This window comes from Protobothrops mucrosquamatus, unplaced genomic scaffold (assembly GCF_001527695.2).
Source record: "Protobothrops mucrosquamatus isolate PMUCROS unplaced genomic scaffold, P.Mucros_1.0 scaffold_11, whole genome shotgun sequence".
In the NCBI taxonomy this organism is placed as follows: Eukaryota; Metazoa; Chordata; class Lepidosauria; order Squamata; family Viperidae; genus Protobothrops; species Protobothrops mucrosquamatus.
The window spans coordinates 2,064,160-2,084,829 of NW_015386087.1; the positions used below are offsets into that span (position 1 = coordinate 2,064,160).

At 44.5% G+C, this 20,670-nt stretch overlaps 1 protein-coding gene across 1 annotated transcript in view; it reads right to left on the reverse strand.

Moving 5' to 3' along the window:
- Positions 1–805: 805 nt before the first annotated feature.
- The window catches only part of DNAJC5 (DnaJ heat shock protein family (Hsp40) member C5), a 28,606-nt gene continuing 8,741 nt past the window's right edge, over positions 806–20,670 (reverse strand). The window contains exons 2-5 of the mRNA XM_015822628.1: positions 11,825–11,942; positions 7,483–7,696; positions 2,769–2,940; positions 806–1,514 (exon numbers count right to left, since the gene is read on the reverse strand). Of these exons, the coding sequence (XP_015678114.1) occupies positions 1,411–1,514; positions 2,769–2,940; positions 7,483–7,696; positions 11,825–11,931 (597 nt within the window). The 5' untranslated portion in view covers positions 11,932–11,942 and the 3' untranslated portion in view covers positions 806–1,410. The remainder of the gene's footprint in view (positions 1,515–2,768; positions 2,941–7,482; positions 7,697–11,824; positions 11,943–20,670) is intronic.

A 20,670-nucleotide genomic window follows, 5' to 3' on the forward strand; every position in this document is an offset into this window, starting at 1 on the left:
AGGCAGGGTGTAGAAACCAAGATGGCATTACGCAAAAATGGGCTCAAATTATATCCATGGACCGATGTCATCAAAGGAATGCTTGACATCACTATCGTACGCTCCCAGTACAGGAAGCGAACCCCACCGGCTGGCGAATGCAGAGGGTCACACCCCAACACACCTGCTGGATGATGGCCCCCCCATTTAAGGAACCGTGAGCTAGGTGCCAGGGATATTTAAAAACATAAATTAAAAAATAAATCTAAGTATATCACTAGAATACGTAATTTATAAAGTGGACTTGATAGATTTATTATTATTATTATTATTCTAAAAAAAGAGTGATTTGAGAACAACCGTCAGACCAATGTACATTCCAACAAAAATCTAAAAGTGGCTTTTGGCTATAACACTTCATTCCAACTGGGCAGTGAGAACAACATGCATTTGTGCCCCCAAACACACACACCCCCCAGCAGTTTAACTATAAATAGTTTGGGGAATGCTTATTTTTTTTTTTTTAAATTTGAAGAAGACGAATGTGCCGTTTTAATTTAAACGTCAAAGACATGATTCAAGTTAAGTTCTGGTTTTGTAATTAAAAACCACTACTTCGGCCCTCTCCCACACAAGAAAAAACTGCACAACCATCTTTGCAGAGGTGATTTCCCTCTCCAGATATAGCGGATTACAACTCCCTCCCACCGTAGAGAAGGTCGACAAGACGCCTACGAAGCCTATCAGACCGCTTTGAAAGAAGAAAGCGAAACAAAATTCCCAGAAAACAGCATTCTTATCCCTTCCTTGCAACATCAGCATTTTTCCAAATAAATTTATGGAGGCAGAAGCCAGGGACCTACGGGCAAGGGGGCCACCTCTGCTGCTCTCCAGCGGAGCAGGAGGGGGTTCGTAACTCAACTGTATGGAAGTTTTGTGGCTCCTCGGATAAATTTTAAGTCCTCTTTGAAAAAGTGCCTCATTTGTTTCTAACCGGTCTTGCTGCTTAAAAATGCAGAATGCAACCGTCACGCTCATCATGATCAACTCCTTAGTACATTGACAACACAAAAAAAACGTTTATAATGTAAACTTGACACATGCTATTCTTCCTTTTTGAAAAACGGAACGGGAAAACAACGAAAGAAAGAAAGAAAGAAAAAGAAGAAGAAGACTAAAGCTAAACAGGTTCAGGTTTGGCATGCTACAGTACTTCCATGTCTCATTGAGATACGACACTGAAGGTGACAAAAAAGATGACGAGGGGATTACAAAATGTTTTGTCGGCCGGTTGTGAAGCTGCCCAATTGACCATTGGCGAATGCCTCCCTTCCCCCATAATCTATGCCTAATTGTCCATGATTCTAGTGCTGGATTGGCCATATAATTATTTACTCTGATCCATCCGGGTTAAATAAGTGCTTCCTTAGCTTAGTTGAATCCATCGGTGTGGTAGCTGGGGTGAGAATCTGCCGTGAGCTGAGTCGTCTCTGTGGCCGAGGCTGGCTGGATCACGATGGGGCCTTCGGTGTTCTCTGAAAAAGAGACGCCAACTTTTTTGAAAGTTGAACATCAAGATGGGTCTGCTAGCTCCTTTTCTGACCAACCTATTTTATTAAAAGTTTGTTTAAGCATTAACAGAATATGCAACGTGTCATTATTGGGGGAAACAAAGGTTTGGCAGAAATTCCCGATCTATTGTAAGAAAAAGTAACAACAACAACAACAATAATAATAATAATAATAATAATGATGATGATGATGATGATGATGATGATGAAGAAGTAGTAGTAGTAGTAGTAGTTGGAAGGGACCTTGGAGGTCATTTAGTCCAACCCCCTATACCAGGAAACCCTATACCATTTCAGACAAATGGCTGTCCAGTCTCTTCTTAAAAACTTCCAGTGTTGGAGCATTCACCGCTTCTGGAGGCAAGAAAGAAGACTTTGGCTGCCCCAAAGAAGACTCCCTCTTCTTTGGGGCAGCCCCTGAGATACTGGATCACTGCTATCATGTCCCCCCATTCTGTAGCTACTCAGATGGTACAGGTGGTCCTCGACTTACAACCAGAAGAGGTAGTCAAGCTATTCTCCAAAGCGCCTGAAGGCAGGACAAGGAACAACGGATGGAAACTAATCAAGGAGAGAAGCAACCTGGAACTAAGGAGAAACTTCCTGACAGTTAGAACAATTAACCAGTGGAACAACCTGCCTCCAGAAGCGGTGAATGCTCCAACACTGGAAGTTTTTAAGAAGAGATTGGACAGCCATCTGTCTGAAATGGTATAGGGTTTCCTGCCAGAGCAGGGGGTTGGACTAGATGACCTCCAAGGTCCCTTCCAACTTTATTATTATTATTATTATTATTATTATTATTATTATTATTATTATTAATTATTATTATTATTACTACTACTACTACTACTACTACTACTACTACTACGATTATTATACATCTTCCTCCTCCTACTTTCCCCACAACAGCCTTGTGAGGTGGGTTGGACTGAGAGAGAGAGGGACTGGCCCAAAGTCAGCCAGCCGGCTTTCATGCCTAAGGCAGAACTAGAACTCACGATCTCCTGATGATTAGCTCAAAGTCACCCAGCTGGCTTTGAAGCCTAAGGTGGGACTAGAACTCGCCTTGTCCTTGTTTCTATCCTGATGCCTTCACTGCTACACTGAGTGATTCTCAACGATATGGCATCTTAAGCCACATCGTATCAGCTGTTTCCCCTTTTTCTGAGGTTTGGAGGTGTTCCTGGTGGTTTAACTGGAGAAACCAACACTTACCCCTCTCGTCTGATTGTACTTGGGCCTCCAGGTCTTCTGGAGAGACATAAAATTCCGGTTCCTCTCCTTCGGGGGGTTTCGGTTTACACTTTCCACAGCAACAATTACAGCAACAGCAGAGACAGCAGCAGCAGTAGCACCCGGTGATGAGCCCACAAAAGACGAACAGCGCCTGGATAGGGGAGAAAAGAAATGTAGACCAGCAGCCCCCAACCTTTGGGGCATCAGGGATTGCTTCCGCGGAGAGTTCTTCCACAGACCGGAGGGGAGCATGGTTTCGCGTGCTGCCTGCATCCTGTAGATGGGGCTTCGCTTGTTTGTGCGGCCCGGTTTCTGGCGTGCTGCGGCCCAGTGCCGGTCCATGGACTAGGGCATGGGTCAGCAACCCGCGGTTCCGGAGCCGCATGTGGCTCTTTGAGCCTTCTCCTACGGCTCACAGCCTCCTCCGCCATTTGCAGAGAGACAGAGACAAAGAGAGGCACTTGCGCTTCCCTTCTTCCCTTCTCTCTCTCTCTCTCTCTCTCTGTGTGTGTAAAAAAGAGAATGGCCTCACGCTGTTCTCCGACAAGCTGACAAGCTTATTGGGCGGGGCTCCTGCCTTTGCTGCGTCTCCGCAGGAAGCAGCAGAAAACAGAAGCGCTCTCTCTCTCTCTCTCTCTCTCTCTCTCACACACACACACACACACACACACACACACTGAGTGGGGGAAGAAGACTGGCAGACCAAGAGCAGGAGAGAGCCAGCCCAATAAGAATGTGTATCAGCTTGTCGGAGAACAGCGTGAAGCCAGCTTGCCAGGTGAGCAGAAGATCCGAGAGAGGGAGAGAGGGGGGAGAGAGAGGGAGGCAAAGAGAGGGAGAGAGAGAGAGGGAGGGAGAGAGAGAGAACTCGTGCACAGCAGCCTCTATTTCTTTTTAATTAAACTCTTCAATCAAGCTCCCCCCCTCCTGTGTGTGCACGTGCATGCGCGCGCAAGTTTTGCAGCTCCCAGTGTTTTCTTTTCTCTGGGAAATGGGTCCAAGTGGCTCTTTGAGTGTTTAAGGTTACCGACCCCTGGACTAGGGATTGGGGACCCCTGATGTAGACCATCCGTATGGAGCAAGCAAGCAAGCTTGCCTGGGGAGGCCAGATCAGAAAAAGAGAGTGACAAGAACCGGGTACACTGAAAGATTGAGTGTCTTTCCACTCTCAGCAGTGGAAAGATCAACTGCTGATTACATGTCTTAAGAGCTGATGGCTGCTCGTTGGGTGTGATCTTCCACCTTGACTATACTGATTTATGACAATTGTTCAGCGACCTTTAGAGTCCTCTGCACTGGACGGTGATCCAAAGGCATTCAAGTAGTTAATCAGCCCATTTCATACAGGGCAGCCTTGCAAGCCAACTCAGAAGGGGTAAATATCTACAAAACACGGTAACCAGGTTGCAGGTGGAGAAAACCTGGCATTGTAGAACCACAGCCATCTTGAGGCCCAAGGCTGGTTATCTAGAACAGCGGTCTCCAACCTTTATGGCTTGGTAGCCCGGCTTGGGGAGGGGGGAAGAGGGGAACCAGGCCGTGCAAGTGGTAGGCTGGTACGTACGCACATGCGCGCGCAGCTCTAATTGCACAAGTTGAACTGCACACGCATTTGTACGCCTGCTGGCCGACCATTCGCATAAGTCGAGCTGCGCACGCATGCGTGTGCCCCAGCCCTCCGCTAGCATGATCCGGTTCCAAATAGGCCACAACCCAGTAGTGGGCCACAGCCCGGGGCTTGGAGCCCCCTGATCTAGAAGACTCTTTTTCATTTAGCACTGGGATAGATGGGAAATCATCTTGCTAAAATCAGATCTGCCTGTCTGGACTGAATCCCAAGGGAGGGCCTGCTAAGGATCCCCCTAACTCAGGGGTAGGCAACCTTGGCTCTTTTATGACTCGTGATCTTCAACTCCCAGAATTCCTGAGCCAGCGTGGGGGAACTATGGCCCCTTCATGACTCGTGGACTTCAACTCCCAGAATTCCTGAGCCAGCATGACTCAGCTTGGAAACCTCTCCCTTTCCCCTCAGCGTGGCTGGCTCAGGAATTCTGGGAGTTGAAGTCCACGAGTCATAAAAGAGCCAAGGTTGCCTACCCCTGCCCTAACTTCAAGAGATGCTGTTCCTGGAGTATGGGCCACCACAGGCCTTTTCAGTGACAGCCCTAAGGGCAGTTGTAAGCAAGATGAGAAAGAAATGAGAGGAACACTACACATGCGTAACTGGCCTATCTCATAAACAGTAGTTTGCTCTCCGGGAAAAAGAGATTAAAAAATGTTCAAAGAGGCATCATCTTAAAGAACTCACTTATAAAAGAGGGCTGGGGGGTCCTACCAGATTTCTCAAAAATTTTGTTATCTTCATTAAGTCTTGCACTGAAATTCCTGATCAAGGCCTGCGGGATCCTTGCTTCTTCTACGAGGCCTTATTGTAAGTGACTTCACAAGGATGTCAAGTTCTTGCTGGGGAATTCTGGGGGTCGAAGTCCACTATCTTAGGGGTGCTAAGGTTGGACACCCCTGTCAATCTTGTCCGTTTGGGCTCATCGTGTCGCCCATATCATAAGCCTGTTAAGACCGTCATAATTCCAACGTGCTTTTGGGTTTGAACGATTGTGGGCGAGCCCTCCTATTGTTACTGTATTGATGTCATTAATACATTAACAATATTGTAGTATTTCTTCTTGCTTTATCTTGCTTCGTGAATACTGCCCTGTATCACGATGTATTGGGATGAATAAACGCAGAGATGCATTTAGAAAAATTTCTAAACCTATCATTAGCTCTCTTGACCAACCTTTCCAGCATTCAGGCTGTTATTATATTACATATTATCTATCTATCTATCTATCTATCTATCTATCTATCTATCTATCTATCTATCTATCTATCTATCTATCTATCTAATCTATCATCTATCTATCTATCTATCTATCTATCTATCTATCTATCTATCTATCTATCATCTATCTATCTATCTATCTATCTATCTATCTATCTATCTATCTATCTATCATCTATCTATCTATCATCTATCTATCTATCTATCTATCTATCTATCTATCTATCTATCTATCTATCTATCTATCTATCTATCTATCTATCCATCCATCCATCCATCCATCCATCCATCCATCCATCCATCCATCCATCCATCTATCTATCTATCTCTCTATCTCTCTATCTATCTATCTAGAGATATGATCTAATACATCTAAACTGCATCCATAAAGACAAAATGGTTCTATACAAGAGTAGCAATAGCTTAGTACGACCAAGTTCTCGGATGAAGCTCAAAATGTTTCTATCATGGTAGATAATCCAGGAAAAAGCTGAAAAGTAATAGATATCTGTGGCTGACTCATCAAAACGGGAAAACAGAGCCCTCAAACGTACAAGAGGCTTAAAATAGGTGACATCATATGATATTTTCAAGCTAAAATACCATTAACCCTTTTTTGTTTACTAGATTTAATTGAGTCAGATCTTTTTCATGCTTTAAGAAAGCTTCCAGAATGTAATTTAGAATTTTCAAGAAATTGTACAGGAAAGGTATTGCTCATGAAAAATTCCGGATGTTAAGATGCCCTTTTAACCTCAAGTTTGTATCTTGTCGTAAAAAAAAATGAAAATGAATCCATTTTAGAAAAGTTAATCATGATTCCGACAAACTTTTGACAATATTAAATGCAAATGCCAGACTTAAAAAAAGAGATTTTAATGCATACCCTTGTTCAGGGGTGGGGAACCTTGGCTCTTTTATGACTCGTGGACTTCAACTCCCAGAATTCCTGAGCCAGCATGGCTCAGCTTGGAAACCTCTCCCTTTCCCCTCAGCGTGGCTGGCTCAGGAATTCTGGGAGTTGAAGTCCACGAGTCATAAAAGAGCCAAGTTTGAAGACCCCTGGTTTAAATATTTAAATATTTTTTCCTCACGGTCACGTGATCAAAATTCAGGTATTTGGGCAGGGGTAGGCAACCTTGGCTCTTTTATGACTGGTGGACTTCAACTCCCAGAATTCCTGAGCCAGCCTGGCTCAGCTTGGAAACCTCTCCCTTTTCCCTTCAGCATGGCTGGCTCAGGAATTCTGGGAGTTGAAGTCCACGAGTCATGAAGGGGCCAAGGTTGCCTTAAACTATCAATGGAAATTCACTCTCCTCTGCTAAAATATTCTCTTTTCCTCTCCCAGAGAGAAGGGTCATCTAGAAAAATATGATCTCCTATGACCTTTCTGCATTCTTTAAAGATCGCAAGCCTGCTTCTTGCCTTGGAAATCTTTATTACCCCCAGGAAAATTAACTGGCGCACAAATCGTATGTGATTTAAATTTTCTTTAATCACAGTTAGCATTTTTACAAGCCTCAGCAGCTATTCAATTTACAGAGGGGGAGAGAGAACAGGATAAAGAGACCAAAGAAACTGGTTTGTGGTAGCTAGACCAGTGTTTCTCAACCTCGACAATTTTAAGGCATGTGGACTTCAACTCCCAGAATTCCACAGCCAGCATTGCTGGCTGTGGAATTCTGGGAGTTGAAGTCCACATGCCTTAAAATTGTCAAGGTTGAGAAACACTGAGCTAGACGGAAGACTAAATACTTAAGTATTTCCACGTTAGAAAAAAAAGGAGACAAATTTTGTTTTAAGACAAAATCAATTTAATTATTTCCAAAACAGAATCCACTTGCTACTTACCTTGGCCCACCAGCTGGACAACACGAAGTAGGTGTTCACGTTCTCTTCTCCAAACTGTTCTGCTACATACAGGCCCAAAGAACCATACTTATCATAAATATTTCTTTTGGTAGCATCAGTCAATATTGCGTGGGCGTTGTTAATCTCTTTAAATTTATCTGCGGCTTCTGGATTATCTGGATTCTTATCCGGGTGATATTTTAATGCAAGTTTCCTAGGATAGAATTAAACGGTATTTAGGGGGGGGAGGCGTGACAAAATATGAAATGTAGTGTTGGAGCAGTCATATGGAAGTTACTTTTCAAACAGCTGGAATTCTGAGAAAAATGAAGCCGGAGCTCTCTCTGACACACACTCGTTTATACACCAAATATGTTGTATGTGAGAGTGGAACACAGACTTCACATTCCGATACATACTCAGGATGTAGCTTTTTGGGGGGAGGGGAGGTGTCTGTTGTAACTGTCATTAAGTGACTGATCGTAAGTCAAGGACCACCTCTAGTGACCCGATTTCAAAGTTACAATGGCTGCATCCCCTTCACACAACCACGCAATCCCATTTTGGATGCTGGAAACCGGCTCACCTTTCGGCCTCTTGCCACTTCCGCTAATCATGTGATGGAAATTTTTGACAATTTTTTTTGCCAGTTTTGCTGGTGTTTATTTCCAGTTTCTGGCCCCCCCCCCCAAAAAAGCCCATTGTGTAAAATGGATTTGCTTAATGGCCAGCATAAAAAAATGCCGGCAAATCGGGTCTAGTCACATGGTGACCCATTTAATGACCACCATGACTTATGACCGTAACTCTAGGCTCAATGATGGCTGTAAGTCGAGGATTAGTTAGACTTGGCTTTCCAAAAAAGCACTCGCTATAAAGAGACAAATTATTTTATTTTTATTCAACTTTGCCAGTGCAGCTTCTTTTAGGAGGTGTGAACAGGTGGGGCACAAGCACCCCTTCCCACTCTAATGCACCTTTCCTGCTTTGGATTCCAAGTGCCATTAACATATTTCAAATCTTTTATTATAAACATCTCAAACTTTACCTACACGATCCTTCTAAGATGTACCGGGGGAAAATTAAATTGCTAAATTTTAGACCTAAGAGAATCAATTGATTAAAAACTTTCTCTGTTATGTATCCCCTAACATCTCATGGAAAAACTGGGGCAGGAGCCCCTGTTGGAGAATGTGCTCCTGAGCTTATGCAGAGCTAAAAGAATAGCAAGTAATTAACTAGTGGAAGTTCCCATTAAAAAGAAAAGCTGGGTGCAATAAATCAGGGGTGTCAAAGTGCCAGCCCGTGGGCCGGACATGTCACCCTGAAGCTGTGCCCGCCCCATAGCCGGCAATGGCAAAACAGTCTCGATACGTCGTGCGACGTCGCGAGTTTGACATGTCTGCAATAAATGAATGCCATTCATTGTATCTGAAGTAAATTATAGATTTATTAAGAAATATAAGGAAGCTTAATTTCTGCCTAAGCTGCCTCTTGAGCGAAAAGCACAAGAAATAAATAAATAAATAAATAAAGAAAGAAAGAAAGAGTTATTTCTTGAATGCAAAGGCACATTTAGCTAACTATAGGCCAGATAAGGAACAAAGGAACATAAAGACTCTTTGCATTTACTCTAGAACAGGTTCATAAGTACCAAGAGAAGAGAATATTTGTAGCTCAAATATTGGTGGCAACAGAGACAGGGCAAGCCACTCATCATCGTCATCCTCCTCCTCCTCCACTTTGCAAATCCCACCCCCTTCTATCATTGATGATGTTACCTAGTTAGGTAATTAAACATCTGCAAGCAAGCAATCAAGCTCAGAGAGCACTAAGGAGCCTACAGGCTCGTAATGCAGGAGGATGATTCATCTCCATCACAAACTGTCTAACCCAGGGGTAGGCAACCTTGGCTCTTTTATGACTCGTGGACTTCAACTCCCAGAATTCCTGAGCCAGCATGGCTCAGCTTAGAAACCTCTCACTTTCCCCTCAGCGTGACTGGCTCAGGAATTCTGGGAGTTGAAGTCCACGAGTCATAAAAGAGCCAAGGTTGCCTACCCCTGCCCTATTCTTATTAAGAGCAATACTTGCAATCTTACACATTTCAAGCTATATTAAAAGCCTTCAAATCAAAACTTTAGAATAACATTTACCACCAAGAGCTCATGATTCCCATCCAACCTTTTTTTGTGTGTGTTTTTTTAAAATACATTATTCTTGATCAGCCTGAGTCATAGACAGATTTGGAAATACCTGATACGTTTTTAGGAGAAACACTGCTAACTTCATATTTTGTAATTTATTGGCAGGATTTCTAACTCCCACTGATTAGAAACAGGCAAAGAACAAGTTGACCTAAACCCTAATTGCATGACTGAAATGAGAAAGAAAAAAAAGGTTGAGGTAATTAGGATAAATTTTGGCGTGGAAAGAATAAAAACACATCCCTAGAATTTGGAGCTGTGTGGTTCTATTTTTTAATTCAGGTTTTGCGTGTGTGCTTAATACTAGGAGGGAAAACCCAAGTCGATTCGGCATTTTCTTTTTTGCTCTGCGGCAGCATCCTCAAACCTGGGGCTTTTGGTACTTTCTTTACCTCAAACATAACTGTGAACCCACAAAAACATGCCACGTATTGGCATGAAGTCCCACAAAGCACTTCTCTTCAGATTTCAGGGGTTCTACGTTTCCATTAAACACAGAAACATAGGAAGAAAGATGGTCCATTGAGTCGTTCCTTTGAGTTTTTATTTTTATTTTTTTTTATTTTTGTCAGACGATGTGTTTATTATCTCAAACATGTTTAAACTCAGTTACTCAGTTACTTGACCCACCACCTCCGCTGGAAGTTTTGGTTGCAAGCTTCCACTACTCCTTTTGACAAGTGATGTTTTCTAACATTACTTTCGAACTTCCCTCTTGTCAGTTTAGAGGTTATGCTCCCATGTTCTTAATATCTGTTTCATTTCTGCTTCAAATTGGAAGTAAACAACTCATTTTAAAATAAGGTAAGTGATGTACAGAGAAGAGCAACAAAGATGATTAGAGGTCTGGAGGCTAAAACATATAAGGAATGGTTCCTGGAATTGGGTATGTCTAGTCTAATGAAGAGAAGGACGAGGGGGGACATGATAGCAGTCTTCCAGTATCTCAGGGGCTGCCCCAAAGAAGAGGGAGTCAAGCTATTCTCCAAAGCGCCTGAAGGCAGGACAAGAAGCAACGGATGAAAACTAATCAAAGAGAGAAGCAACCTAGAACTCAGGAGAAACTTCCTGACAGTTAGAACAATTAACCAGTGGAACAACCTGCCTCCAGAAGCGGTGAATGCGCCAGCACTGGAAGTTTTTAAGAAGAGACTGGACAGCCATTTGTCTGAAGTGGTACAGGGTTATATGCCTGAGCAGGGGGTTGGACCAGATGACCTCCAAGGTCCCTCCCAACTTTATTATTATTACTATTATTATTATTATTAATAATAATAATAATTAATTAATTATGGATCATCGCACAGTCAGCCAGATGTTCAGACTGGATTTGGCATTTTGTCTACCTATCGAGTCCTTACCCAGGACCTGGGATAGGATTATTATCATTATTATCATTATTATCATTATTATTATTATTATTATTATTATTATTATTATTATTATTATTATTATTATTATTATTATTACGTCTTCAGTTGCAAAAACTTTGGGAGGTCACAGCTGCTTGAATTTCTGTTGAATCCCCAATTCAAGAGAGTTTGGGGCAGATTCCAAATGCTTTATTTTCTCAAACAGAGACAGCTGGCCGGTGCATTTACTGGTCCATACACCAGCTAACTTCATACAGGAAGTCCTCGGCTTCTGAGTGAATGTCCAAAGTTACCATGGCAATAAAAAAGGGACTTATAACCAATCCTCACCGTTATGATTGTCACAGCGTGACCCCCCAATCATGTGCTCAAAATCCAGGAATCTGGCAACCAGCATTTGTTTATAACAGTTGCAGCATGCTGGAGTCCTGTGATGGCCATTTGCAAGCTTCCCAGACAGCTTCCAACAAGCTATAGTCAAAGGGAGAAGCCAGCTTCGCTTAACGACCATGTAATTTACCTAGCTGCAGCCATTCACTTAACAACCGTAGCAAAAAAAGACTGTAAGATCAGGCACAACTCACTTTAACAACCAGCTTGCCTAGCAACAGAAATTCTGCTCCCAATTGTGGTTGTAAGTTGAGGACTCCCTGTTTCAGGTTCTAGAAGTTCAGAGATCCAAAATCACGAGCTGAGCTGGTTGTATCAACAAACGTTTGTATGCAACATACTTGTGTGCCACTTGGGGTTCCACCCCCTTACCTGTATGATTTCTTAATATCATCTGAGGTGGCATTCTTGTCCAGTCCTAGAACGTGATATAGCGACTCTCCGGACGTGGATAACGAACGTTGCCTCTGATCTCCCATCCTGAGCTACCCTGTCAGGAAGAAAAGTATTCAAAAGATGACATAAAAGTGGTTTCCTATCTTCGTGAAACTGGCGCTCTGCGATATGAAGTGCTGAGCTGGATTAGGAAAGGCCGGGTTCCCCAACCTCTGTAGCCATGTCTAGTCCAGTGGTGGCGAACCTATGGCACAGGTGCCAGAGGCGGCACTCGGAGCCCTCTCTGTGGGCACACGTGCCGTTGCCCTAGCCTTGCCTCCCCCCGTGACCCCCTCCTCTCCAGCAGCCCCCCTGAAGGAGAGTCGCCCTTGAGCGTGGCCCACGCGGAGCAGCGCAGCCAAGGACATGGCAGCCAGGCAGCATAGACAAGACTCTGCCCTCACACCCCATCGTGCACAGTTGATGCTGCAGGGCGTGGGCAGAGGGTGTAACCGCCATAGCGCTGCTGGGCTGCCTCTGCGATCTGCGGCAGGCCTTGGAGGCGGTGAGTGGCCCTGCGGGCAGGCGGGGCAGGGGATGGAGCAGGGGGGACAGGGGGGTGGAGCCAGTTTTTGGGCACTCAGTCTCTAAAAGGTTTGCCATCACTGGTCTAGTCTAATGAAAAGAAGGACTAGGAGTGACATGATAGCAGTCTTAATATTTGAGCGGCTGCCCCAAAGAAGAGGGAGTCAAGCTATTCTCCGAGGCACCTGAAGGCAGGACAAGAAGCAACGGATGGAAACTAATCAAGGAGAGAAGCATCCTGGAATTAAGGAGAAACTTCCTGATAGTTAGAACAATTATTCAGTGGAACAACTTGCCTCCAGAAGCGGTGAATGCTCCAACTCTGGAAGTTTTTAAGAAGAGATTGGACAGCCATTTGTCTGAAATAGTTTAGAGTCTCTGGCTTGAGCAGAGAGGGTTGGACTAGAAGACCTCCAAGGTGCCTTCCAACTCTATTATTCTGTTTTGTTCTGTTATGAGGATCATTTGGAAGATCTCCCAGGATCTTTTTACTGCCTGACCAGCTTTATCAGGACAGGGACAGGTTCAATCCTATATATCAGTGGTGGCGAACCTATGGCACGCGTGCCAGAAGTGGCACTCAGAGCCCTCTCTGTGGGCACGTGCGCCGTCTCTCCCCACGCCCCCTCACCAACAGCCCTCTGGAGGAGAGTCGCGCCCAGGCACAGCCCGCGTGGAGCAGTGTAGCCAAGACTCTGCCCTTGCACCCTGTCACATGCAGATGATGCTGTGGGGCATGGGCAGAGGGAGTGGCCGCCATGGTGCTGCAGGGCTGCCTGGGCGATCTGCGGCGGGCCATGGAGGCGGTGGGTGGTGGGGGCGGGGCAGGGGCAGGGCATTTTTTGGGCACTCAGTCTCTAAAAGTTTCGCCATCACTGCTATATATTCTGACCACAGTTCCACAAAGGAGTGATATGTTTCTTTTATCGTGAAATTAATACATTTAATCTTAAGAACCCATCCCTTTTTTCATAGAAAAAACCAACAAAGCAGAGTATTAATGATGAACATTATTTCTGTGAACGTGATAAAATTTGAATTTGTTATACAGGTAAGTCCTTGACTTACAGCCATTTGTTTAGTGACCGCTTGAAATTGCAACCTTGAAAAAAAGTGACTGGTGACCGTTTTTCACACTTACGACCTTTTGCAGCATCCCCAGGATCACGTGATCAAAATTCAGACGCTTGGCCACTGGCATGTACTTATGACGGTTGCAGTGTCCCCGGGGTCACGCGAACCCCTTTTGCGGCCTTCTGACAAGCAAAGCCAATCGGGAAGCCAGATTTACTTAACAAAGGAGTTATTAACTTAACAGCTGTACTGACTCACTCAATGACGGTTCAAGGAAGGTCATAAAACGGGGCAAAATTCACCCAACTGTCTTGCTCCGCAACAGAAAGGTTGGGCTCAATTGGGATTGTGAGCTGAGGACCACCTGAAATCCGTGGCTTGGCTTCTAGCCACCCATCTCTCATCCAGGTTTTCCAAACACATTCTGCATGGGCAACATTTATTTATTTTGAGCTCAAAGCTTCTCTAGCTCCAGTTTTCAGCCTGAGAGACTCTTGTGCAGAAAGAAAAGGCGACAGGCAGAGAAAGGAAAGCTATGTAAGTCACTATGTAGTACGTGTTATTTTTCTAGCTGCCAGCTAGGGCCAAAACAGGCTGATCAGGAAAGAGCAGCAGACCCACTGGAGCATAAAGGTCTGCTTTTATTTCCCAAGAGGAGAACCTAATGATTCATGGGAAGATGATCTGATATAGGCTCAGCAAGCCACAATAACAGGGAATCCATAGAGTAGCCCTGAAGATGCTTTCCTCATAGCTCACACCATTCCCTTCGGGTAAAAAAAAGCTGCTGAGAAACAGAGATGACGGTTTCCTGTTATTTCCACAGAGGAATAGCAAGAAAAAAACCACTTTTATCCCAATGAGAAAACAAAAGGAGTAGTGCCCAGCCAGCCCTATGTGGAAAAACCCAGCTCATCCCACTTCAGGAATGTCACTGCAACCTCTCATTGCTCCTCAGTAACAATAAAGTGCAAGGCTCCACCACTAAAGGCTATTCCAGTGATGATGATGATGATGATGATGATGATGATGATGATGATGATGATAATAATAATAATAATAATAATAATAATAATAATAATAATAATAATAATAATAATAATAATAATAATAAAAGTTGGAAGAGACCTTGGAGGTCATCTAGTCCAACCCCCTGCTCAGGCAGGAAACCCTACACCATTTCAGACAAATGGCTGTCCAGTCTCTTCTTAAAAACTTCCAGTGTTGGAGCATTCACCGCTTCTGGAGGCAGGTTGTTCCACTGGTTAATTGTTCTAACTGTCAGGAAGTTTCTCCTTAGTTCTAAGTTGCTTCTCTCCTTGATTAGTTTCCATCCGTTGCTTCTTGTCCTGCCTTCAGGCGCCTTGGAGAATAGCTTGACTCCCTCTTCTTTGGGGCAGCCCCTGAGATATTGGAAGACTGCTATCATGTCCCCCCTCGTCCTTCTCTTCATTAAACTAGACATGCCCAATTCCAGCAACCGTTCCTTATATGTTTTAGCCTCCAGTCCCCTAATCATCTTTGTTGCTCTTCTCTGTACTCTTTCTAGAGTCTCAGCATCTTTTTTACATCGTGGTGACCAATCGTGCAACCCCAAACCCACTTATGCATCGGCGGGTGCCGGATGGGTGTGGCCTATTGGGTGGGTATGGCCCATTGGGTGGGCGCGGCTACGGTGGTAATGGCAGACTGGGTGGGACTAAAAAGTTCAATCAATCAATTCCAACTTTGCAAGATCTTTTTTTTTCCGTGAGAAGTTGAAATTGACTAATTGATTGAACCTTTTTTTTTTTTTGCACACGGCGGCGGTGGCCTAAAGCGAAAAGGTTTTATAAAACCCAGCTGAAGGCCTAGGACTGGGGCGACGGCGCGCGTGCCCACAGAGAGGGCTCTGAGTGCTGCCTCTAGCCTCCGTGCCATAGGTTCACCACCACTAGGCTATTCTGTCGCCAAACGGTTCATAAGCATAGAAAGGGTCCTGGTGGATCAGGGGTTAGAATGCAGAATTGCAGGTTGACTCTGCCCACTGCCAACAGTTCAATCCTGACTGGCTCCAGGTTGACTCAGCCTTCCATCCTTCTGAGGATCCAATAGGCTGTAAACTCTATAAACTGTTTAGAGGGCTGTAAAGCACTGTGAAGCGGTATCTAAGTCTAAGTGCTATTGCTATTGCTATCCTCATATATATTTTCAAACTACCCTGGTCACATACCTCAGCACGGAGGGGATGTATTTCCGGCCTAGTTGGCCTTAGCAAATGCTCTGAAGAGCAAGTCCATCTCCAAGCTTTGTGAAGAAGCGCAAGATAAGATGGCTGCAAAAGCGTCGATTAGTTTGGGGACACTTGATAAGAGAGAGGCAAAGTATGCTGTTTCTTCTGCCAAGACCCCCTGGATTTCTGGACCAAGCACAGAGGAGGAATTCTTTTTTTGGGGGGGGACCCTTCTTTTCTCCTTCTTCCATACTTCCTCCTTCATCTCCACTTCTACCTCCCTCTTCTCCTCCAGGTGGGCTCAAATCACCATCAAGGAATTCCATGTATTTACCTGTCTCAAAGGTGGCCAGGCTAGTGTTTAGAGTAGGGGTATTCAATCTTGGCAGTTTTAAGACTTGTGGACTTCAGCTCCCAAGTTGAAGTCCACAAGTCTTAATGTTGCCAAGGTTGGACATCCCTGATTTAGAGAGAAGATTGATTCTGTTGTGACAACCATCCCCTATGGAGCCCAATGCTGAATTCCTTCCATTCAATGCATTTTTTCATGATGTATTTGCCTCTCCGTGTTAGACCTGTGGCTTTTCCACTGCAGCTCGCTTAGTATGAGAGATAATATCTGTCCAAATGACTCAGGGCTTCCTCTTCTCTCATTCTCTCTCTTATTGAAGACTCTGCCTTTTTTTTAACAAGCATCTCAACTGCTGAAGCTCATCTTGAAGAAACAATCTTTCCATAGCCCCAGGTCACGTCATCTGGCTCATTTTCACTTCCCACTTTCCTCCCACCTAGCATCGCCATGAACTGTGTGACTCTGCTGGAGTGCGAGTTGGCCACGTGCAAAAGACAAAATAACAGTTTTCCATAATACAGGTAGTCCTCGACTTACAACACAGTTCATTCGGCGGCTATTCAAAGTTGCAACGGCACTGGGGAAAAAAAATGACACGATCATTTTTCACACACAGGACCGTTGCAGCGTCACGTTCATTTTCTCTAGCCAGGAGAATGTAATCAGCGCTGATGAAATGAAAAGCCGGGAGACGAGCATGTCGGAAAGGAGGTGGGCTTATTTCGGAAAGCCAGTGGGTTCCTGGTCAACTGGCAGCTTGAATGGATGACCGTAAGGATTTTTATACAGTTTTTACAGCGTTTTGTAATTCAGAGGCTCGGTTTTTGTGCTTTGGTTGTTGGAATATTTTAGTCTGTTTCACAAAGGCAAGCAATGAGTCCAAAGCGTTGCCTTCCGTTAGGTTTAATCCCTTTAAACAAAAGTAATTAGTTTTACCCCCTTATCTTGAGTCTGTCTATGGCTTTTAGCAAGTTTTCTTTGTAGGTAAACAAGCTTAATTTAAGGTTATCGCTTTTCGCAATTGCCAGAGCCTGTTTGCTACATTGTTTAAACTGAGACAAGCCTGAAGCAGTTTAAAGAGAGAAAAAAAATGTAGTCAGTGTTTCTTTATTCTGGGAGGCTTTTGTGAGCCTTTCTTGCTTTGCGCTTGATTCCTGTGTCTTTAAGGGTACAGTGAAGGGACTCTGTGTGTGTGTGTGTGTGTGTGTGTGTGTGTGTGCGTGCGCGCATTCTTACTACACTGTGGAAGGAGAGCTCAGAAGGCAGGGAGGAAGAGGAGGAGAGGGAGAGAGGAAGAAGAGCCGACCAGCTAGCTCAGGGGTCTACAAACTTAGCAACTTTAAGACCTGTGGACTCCAACTCCCAGAATTCCTCAACCAGCCATGATGGCTGAGGAATTCTGGGAGTTGAAGTCCACAAGTCTTAAAAGTGCCAAGTTTGAAGACCCCTGAGCTAGCTGGTGGTGGTGCATATTAATAAACGTGGATAAATTCATCATACATTTATCAGTACAAAGGGAAAGTGATTCAGCAAAGGAACAGCCATCGAAGAAATTAAAACCGGTACTTTTTTTTACTTTTTTCTAAAATTTGTAACATTTTATTATATTACTAGCTGTACCCAGCCACGCGTTGCTGTGGCTCAGTCTGGTTAAATGGAAAAGAAAGAAAAGAGAAAGCGCACGTTTGTAATATATCATGTTTTTACCTGTCACAGGTGTGACATCTATATAATAGTAGGTATATAAAAACACGCGCGTATTCGAACGCAACGTTGTATCAAAATTTCAAAGCAATCGGTGAAGAACTTTCGGAGATTTAAGATTTTGAACAAACGAACATTTACATTTTTATTTATATAGATAGAATAAAATACAAAAGCAAATAGTAGGACACAGTGGGGAGGAAAAAGGGGGAAAAGGGAGGGGGAGAAGAGAAAAAGAACAGACTTCCTCTGTTGCAGTAGAAGGAAGCATCAACATTGAACCTCAACTTTTTACTTTTCCATAATACTGTATTATAAACTAGCCATTTCTATAACAACAAATGAATCTAATCCAGTGGTTCTCAACCTGTGGGTCGGGACCCCATTTGGGGTCGATCGACCATTTCATGGGGGTCGCCAAGCAAGGCTGTCTGCCATTTTTTTTGTCCGCCATTTTTTCCCCTTTTCCGGTGGTGCCTTACCTCCCTTGGGCTGGGCCAGCTGATGGTCGGCCTGCTCCGTCTCTGCCGCTTGCCAGCTACGCCTCGGCCAGCGCAGGGGGCGGAACCACGCATGCGCGGCGCTCCCAGGCATGGAAAGTCCTCGACTTACGACCGGTTGGGTAGTCCTCGACTTACGACCGGTTTAGTCCTCGACTTACGACCGGTTGGGGTCGCAGCATTAAAAAGGTTGAGAACCACTGATCTAATCAGTAAAACCCAAAATCTCCCTTTTTTTTTTTAGTCATCAAGTTTTTGACACCTCGCTAAGCACTGGCGGTACTCAAATATTGTCGTGTCCTAAAAGTGGTACAATCTGTGAAAAGGTCTACAGCACCAGAGGGAGTTGGATATCAATGCCTTTTCTTTCTCTTTTCCCTTCTTTTCCTCACCATTCCCTTCCCTTTTCCCCTCCCTATTTTTCCTACTTTTGGCTTTTGTATTTTTTTGTATAACATAAACTAATAAAACTGTTAAATGATTAAAAAATAAATAAACATGAACCAGTGGCCAAGCGTCTGAATTTTGACCACATTACCATAGGGGGATGCTGCAACGGTCGTCAGTCTGAAAAATGGCCGTAAGGCACTTTTTCCAGTGCCGTTGTAACCATTTGAGCGGTCGCTAAATGAACTGTTGTAAGTCGAGGACTACCTGTATATGTGTTTTTATTTAAATGTATTACATAACTTTTCAATAGAGTTTGATCAAAACATAGCACATCGTAAAGGAAGGATCGCTACTCTTAATCTCGTGGAAATTCAAAGATTCAAATTAGGGGGTGGGTATTAAAAGCCCACCTATTGTGTCAAACTCAACATGCTGCTTATGCGCCGTCAAATCAGCGTTGACTCTTAACGACCATTTAGATCAGTGATGGCGAACCTTTTAGAGACCGAGTGCCCAAACTGCAACCCAAAACCCACTTATTTATCGCCGGGTGCCAGGAGGGCGTGGCCCACTGGGTGGACGTGGCTGTGGTGGTCATGGCAGACTGGGTGGGTGTGGCCAAGGTGGGCGTGATCACCTCGATGTTACTCATGGGGAGGGACACCTATGGGGGCCGGGCAGGGTTGGGGGAGATCCAGGGGGTCTCTGGCAGGTGGGGCGGTGGGCAGGAGGCTCGTCCTGCGGGGAGAGGCTAGGCAAGGCGAGGCAGGGCGGCGGTGCCATTGTCACAGGGCAAGGTGAGGCAGGGGCCGGGGCGGCTGCTGCCTGACACTATCGGCCCCTGCACACAGAGGCCAGCGAGCGCATGGGTGCTGGGATGCATCTGGCCACGTGGGACCTCGGCGAGTTAGCGGGCGGCTGGTTGAAGAGGGACGGTTGCCATCTCTGGGGCATGGCGTGCGTGCCCACAGAGAGGGCTCTGAGTACTGCCTCTGGCACGCGTGCCATAGGTTCGCCACCACTGATTTAGATTTTCTCCTTGACAATCCGTCCCTCACATGGTCTTTCAGGTCTGTTCTTATCAGTACATCCATCACTGGTATAATGGAGTCTATCCACCTTGCTGCTGGTTGTCTGAATTTGTAGTGCCTGGGTGTAACTAACTCCAATTTAAAAAGTCCTTGAACCTCATTCTCCCTTCTGTCCAAATTTTTCTGAAGTTCTGCAGTGGCGGGTTTCAGTTTGGAACCAAGCTAAATCACCATCTGTCATTATTTAGCAGCAAATACTCTGAGAGAAGACACACTGCCAGCTATTTTGGGATCAGGTCATTGCAGCTAGGCTATGCTAGATTAAACAGGCCTGATGGAAAAGGTATTTTTAAAGCCCTCGGATTAACTCTGTGTTTTCCCTCGCTGGGGGGGGGGCATCCCTTTCCAAGACAACAATAGCGCAAGAGACGGAGAACGAAAGATTTTTCCCTCAGCTGATTTTCAAAATTGGCCCTTTTAAAAGCGCCTGCCATCTTAGAGACAAATAAACAAACGACGCTCAAATTTTGGATAAGGCAGCATCAGTCTAAATAATGTAAAATCAAAACCTGCCTTTTAAAGACACAGGAGACCAAAGGTGGCAGAGAGCTTTTTGCAAGCCCTTTTCTCAACCCAGTCAAAATAATGAGGCAAAAGACACATCCAACATGGAAGAAAGCTCTTTTCAACACTAATTTTTTGCTTAAAAAAATAATCTGCATTTTGTTGAACAGTACAGAAGAAGCTTGCCTTCTTCCAGGATGTTGTTTCATCTTCCCAGAATAATCTACAGCCCTGGAATCCCCTGGGATTTGCATCCCCCAATTTCTGAAGGAAGTAGAAATTACATTAAAACACTTTTGCTCAAGTTCCAAGAATCGAAACTCCACAAGAATCCAAAATCTTGCTAACAGATATGAAGTTACCTACTTTTTCGTTCAAAACCATTTGATTTGAAAAAAAAGAGCCATTCTTTTTGCTGCACTGAGAAATGT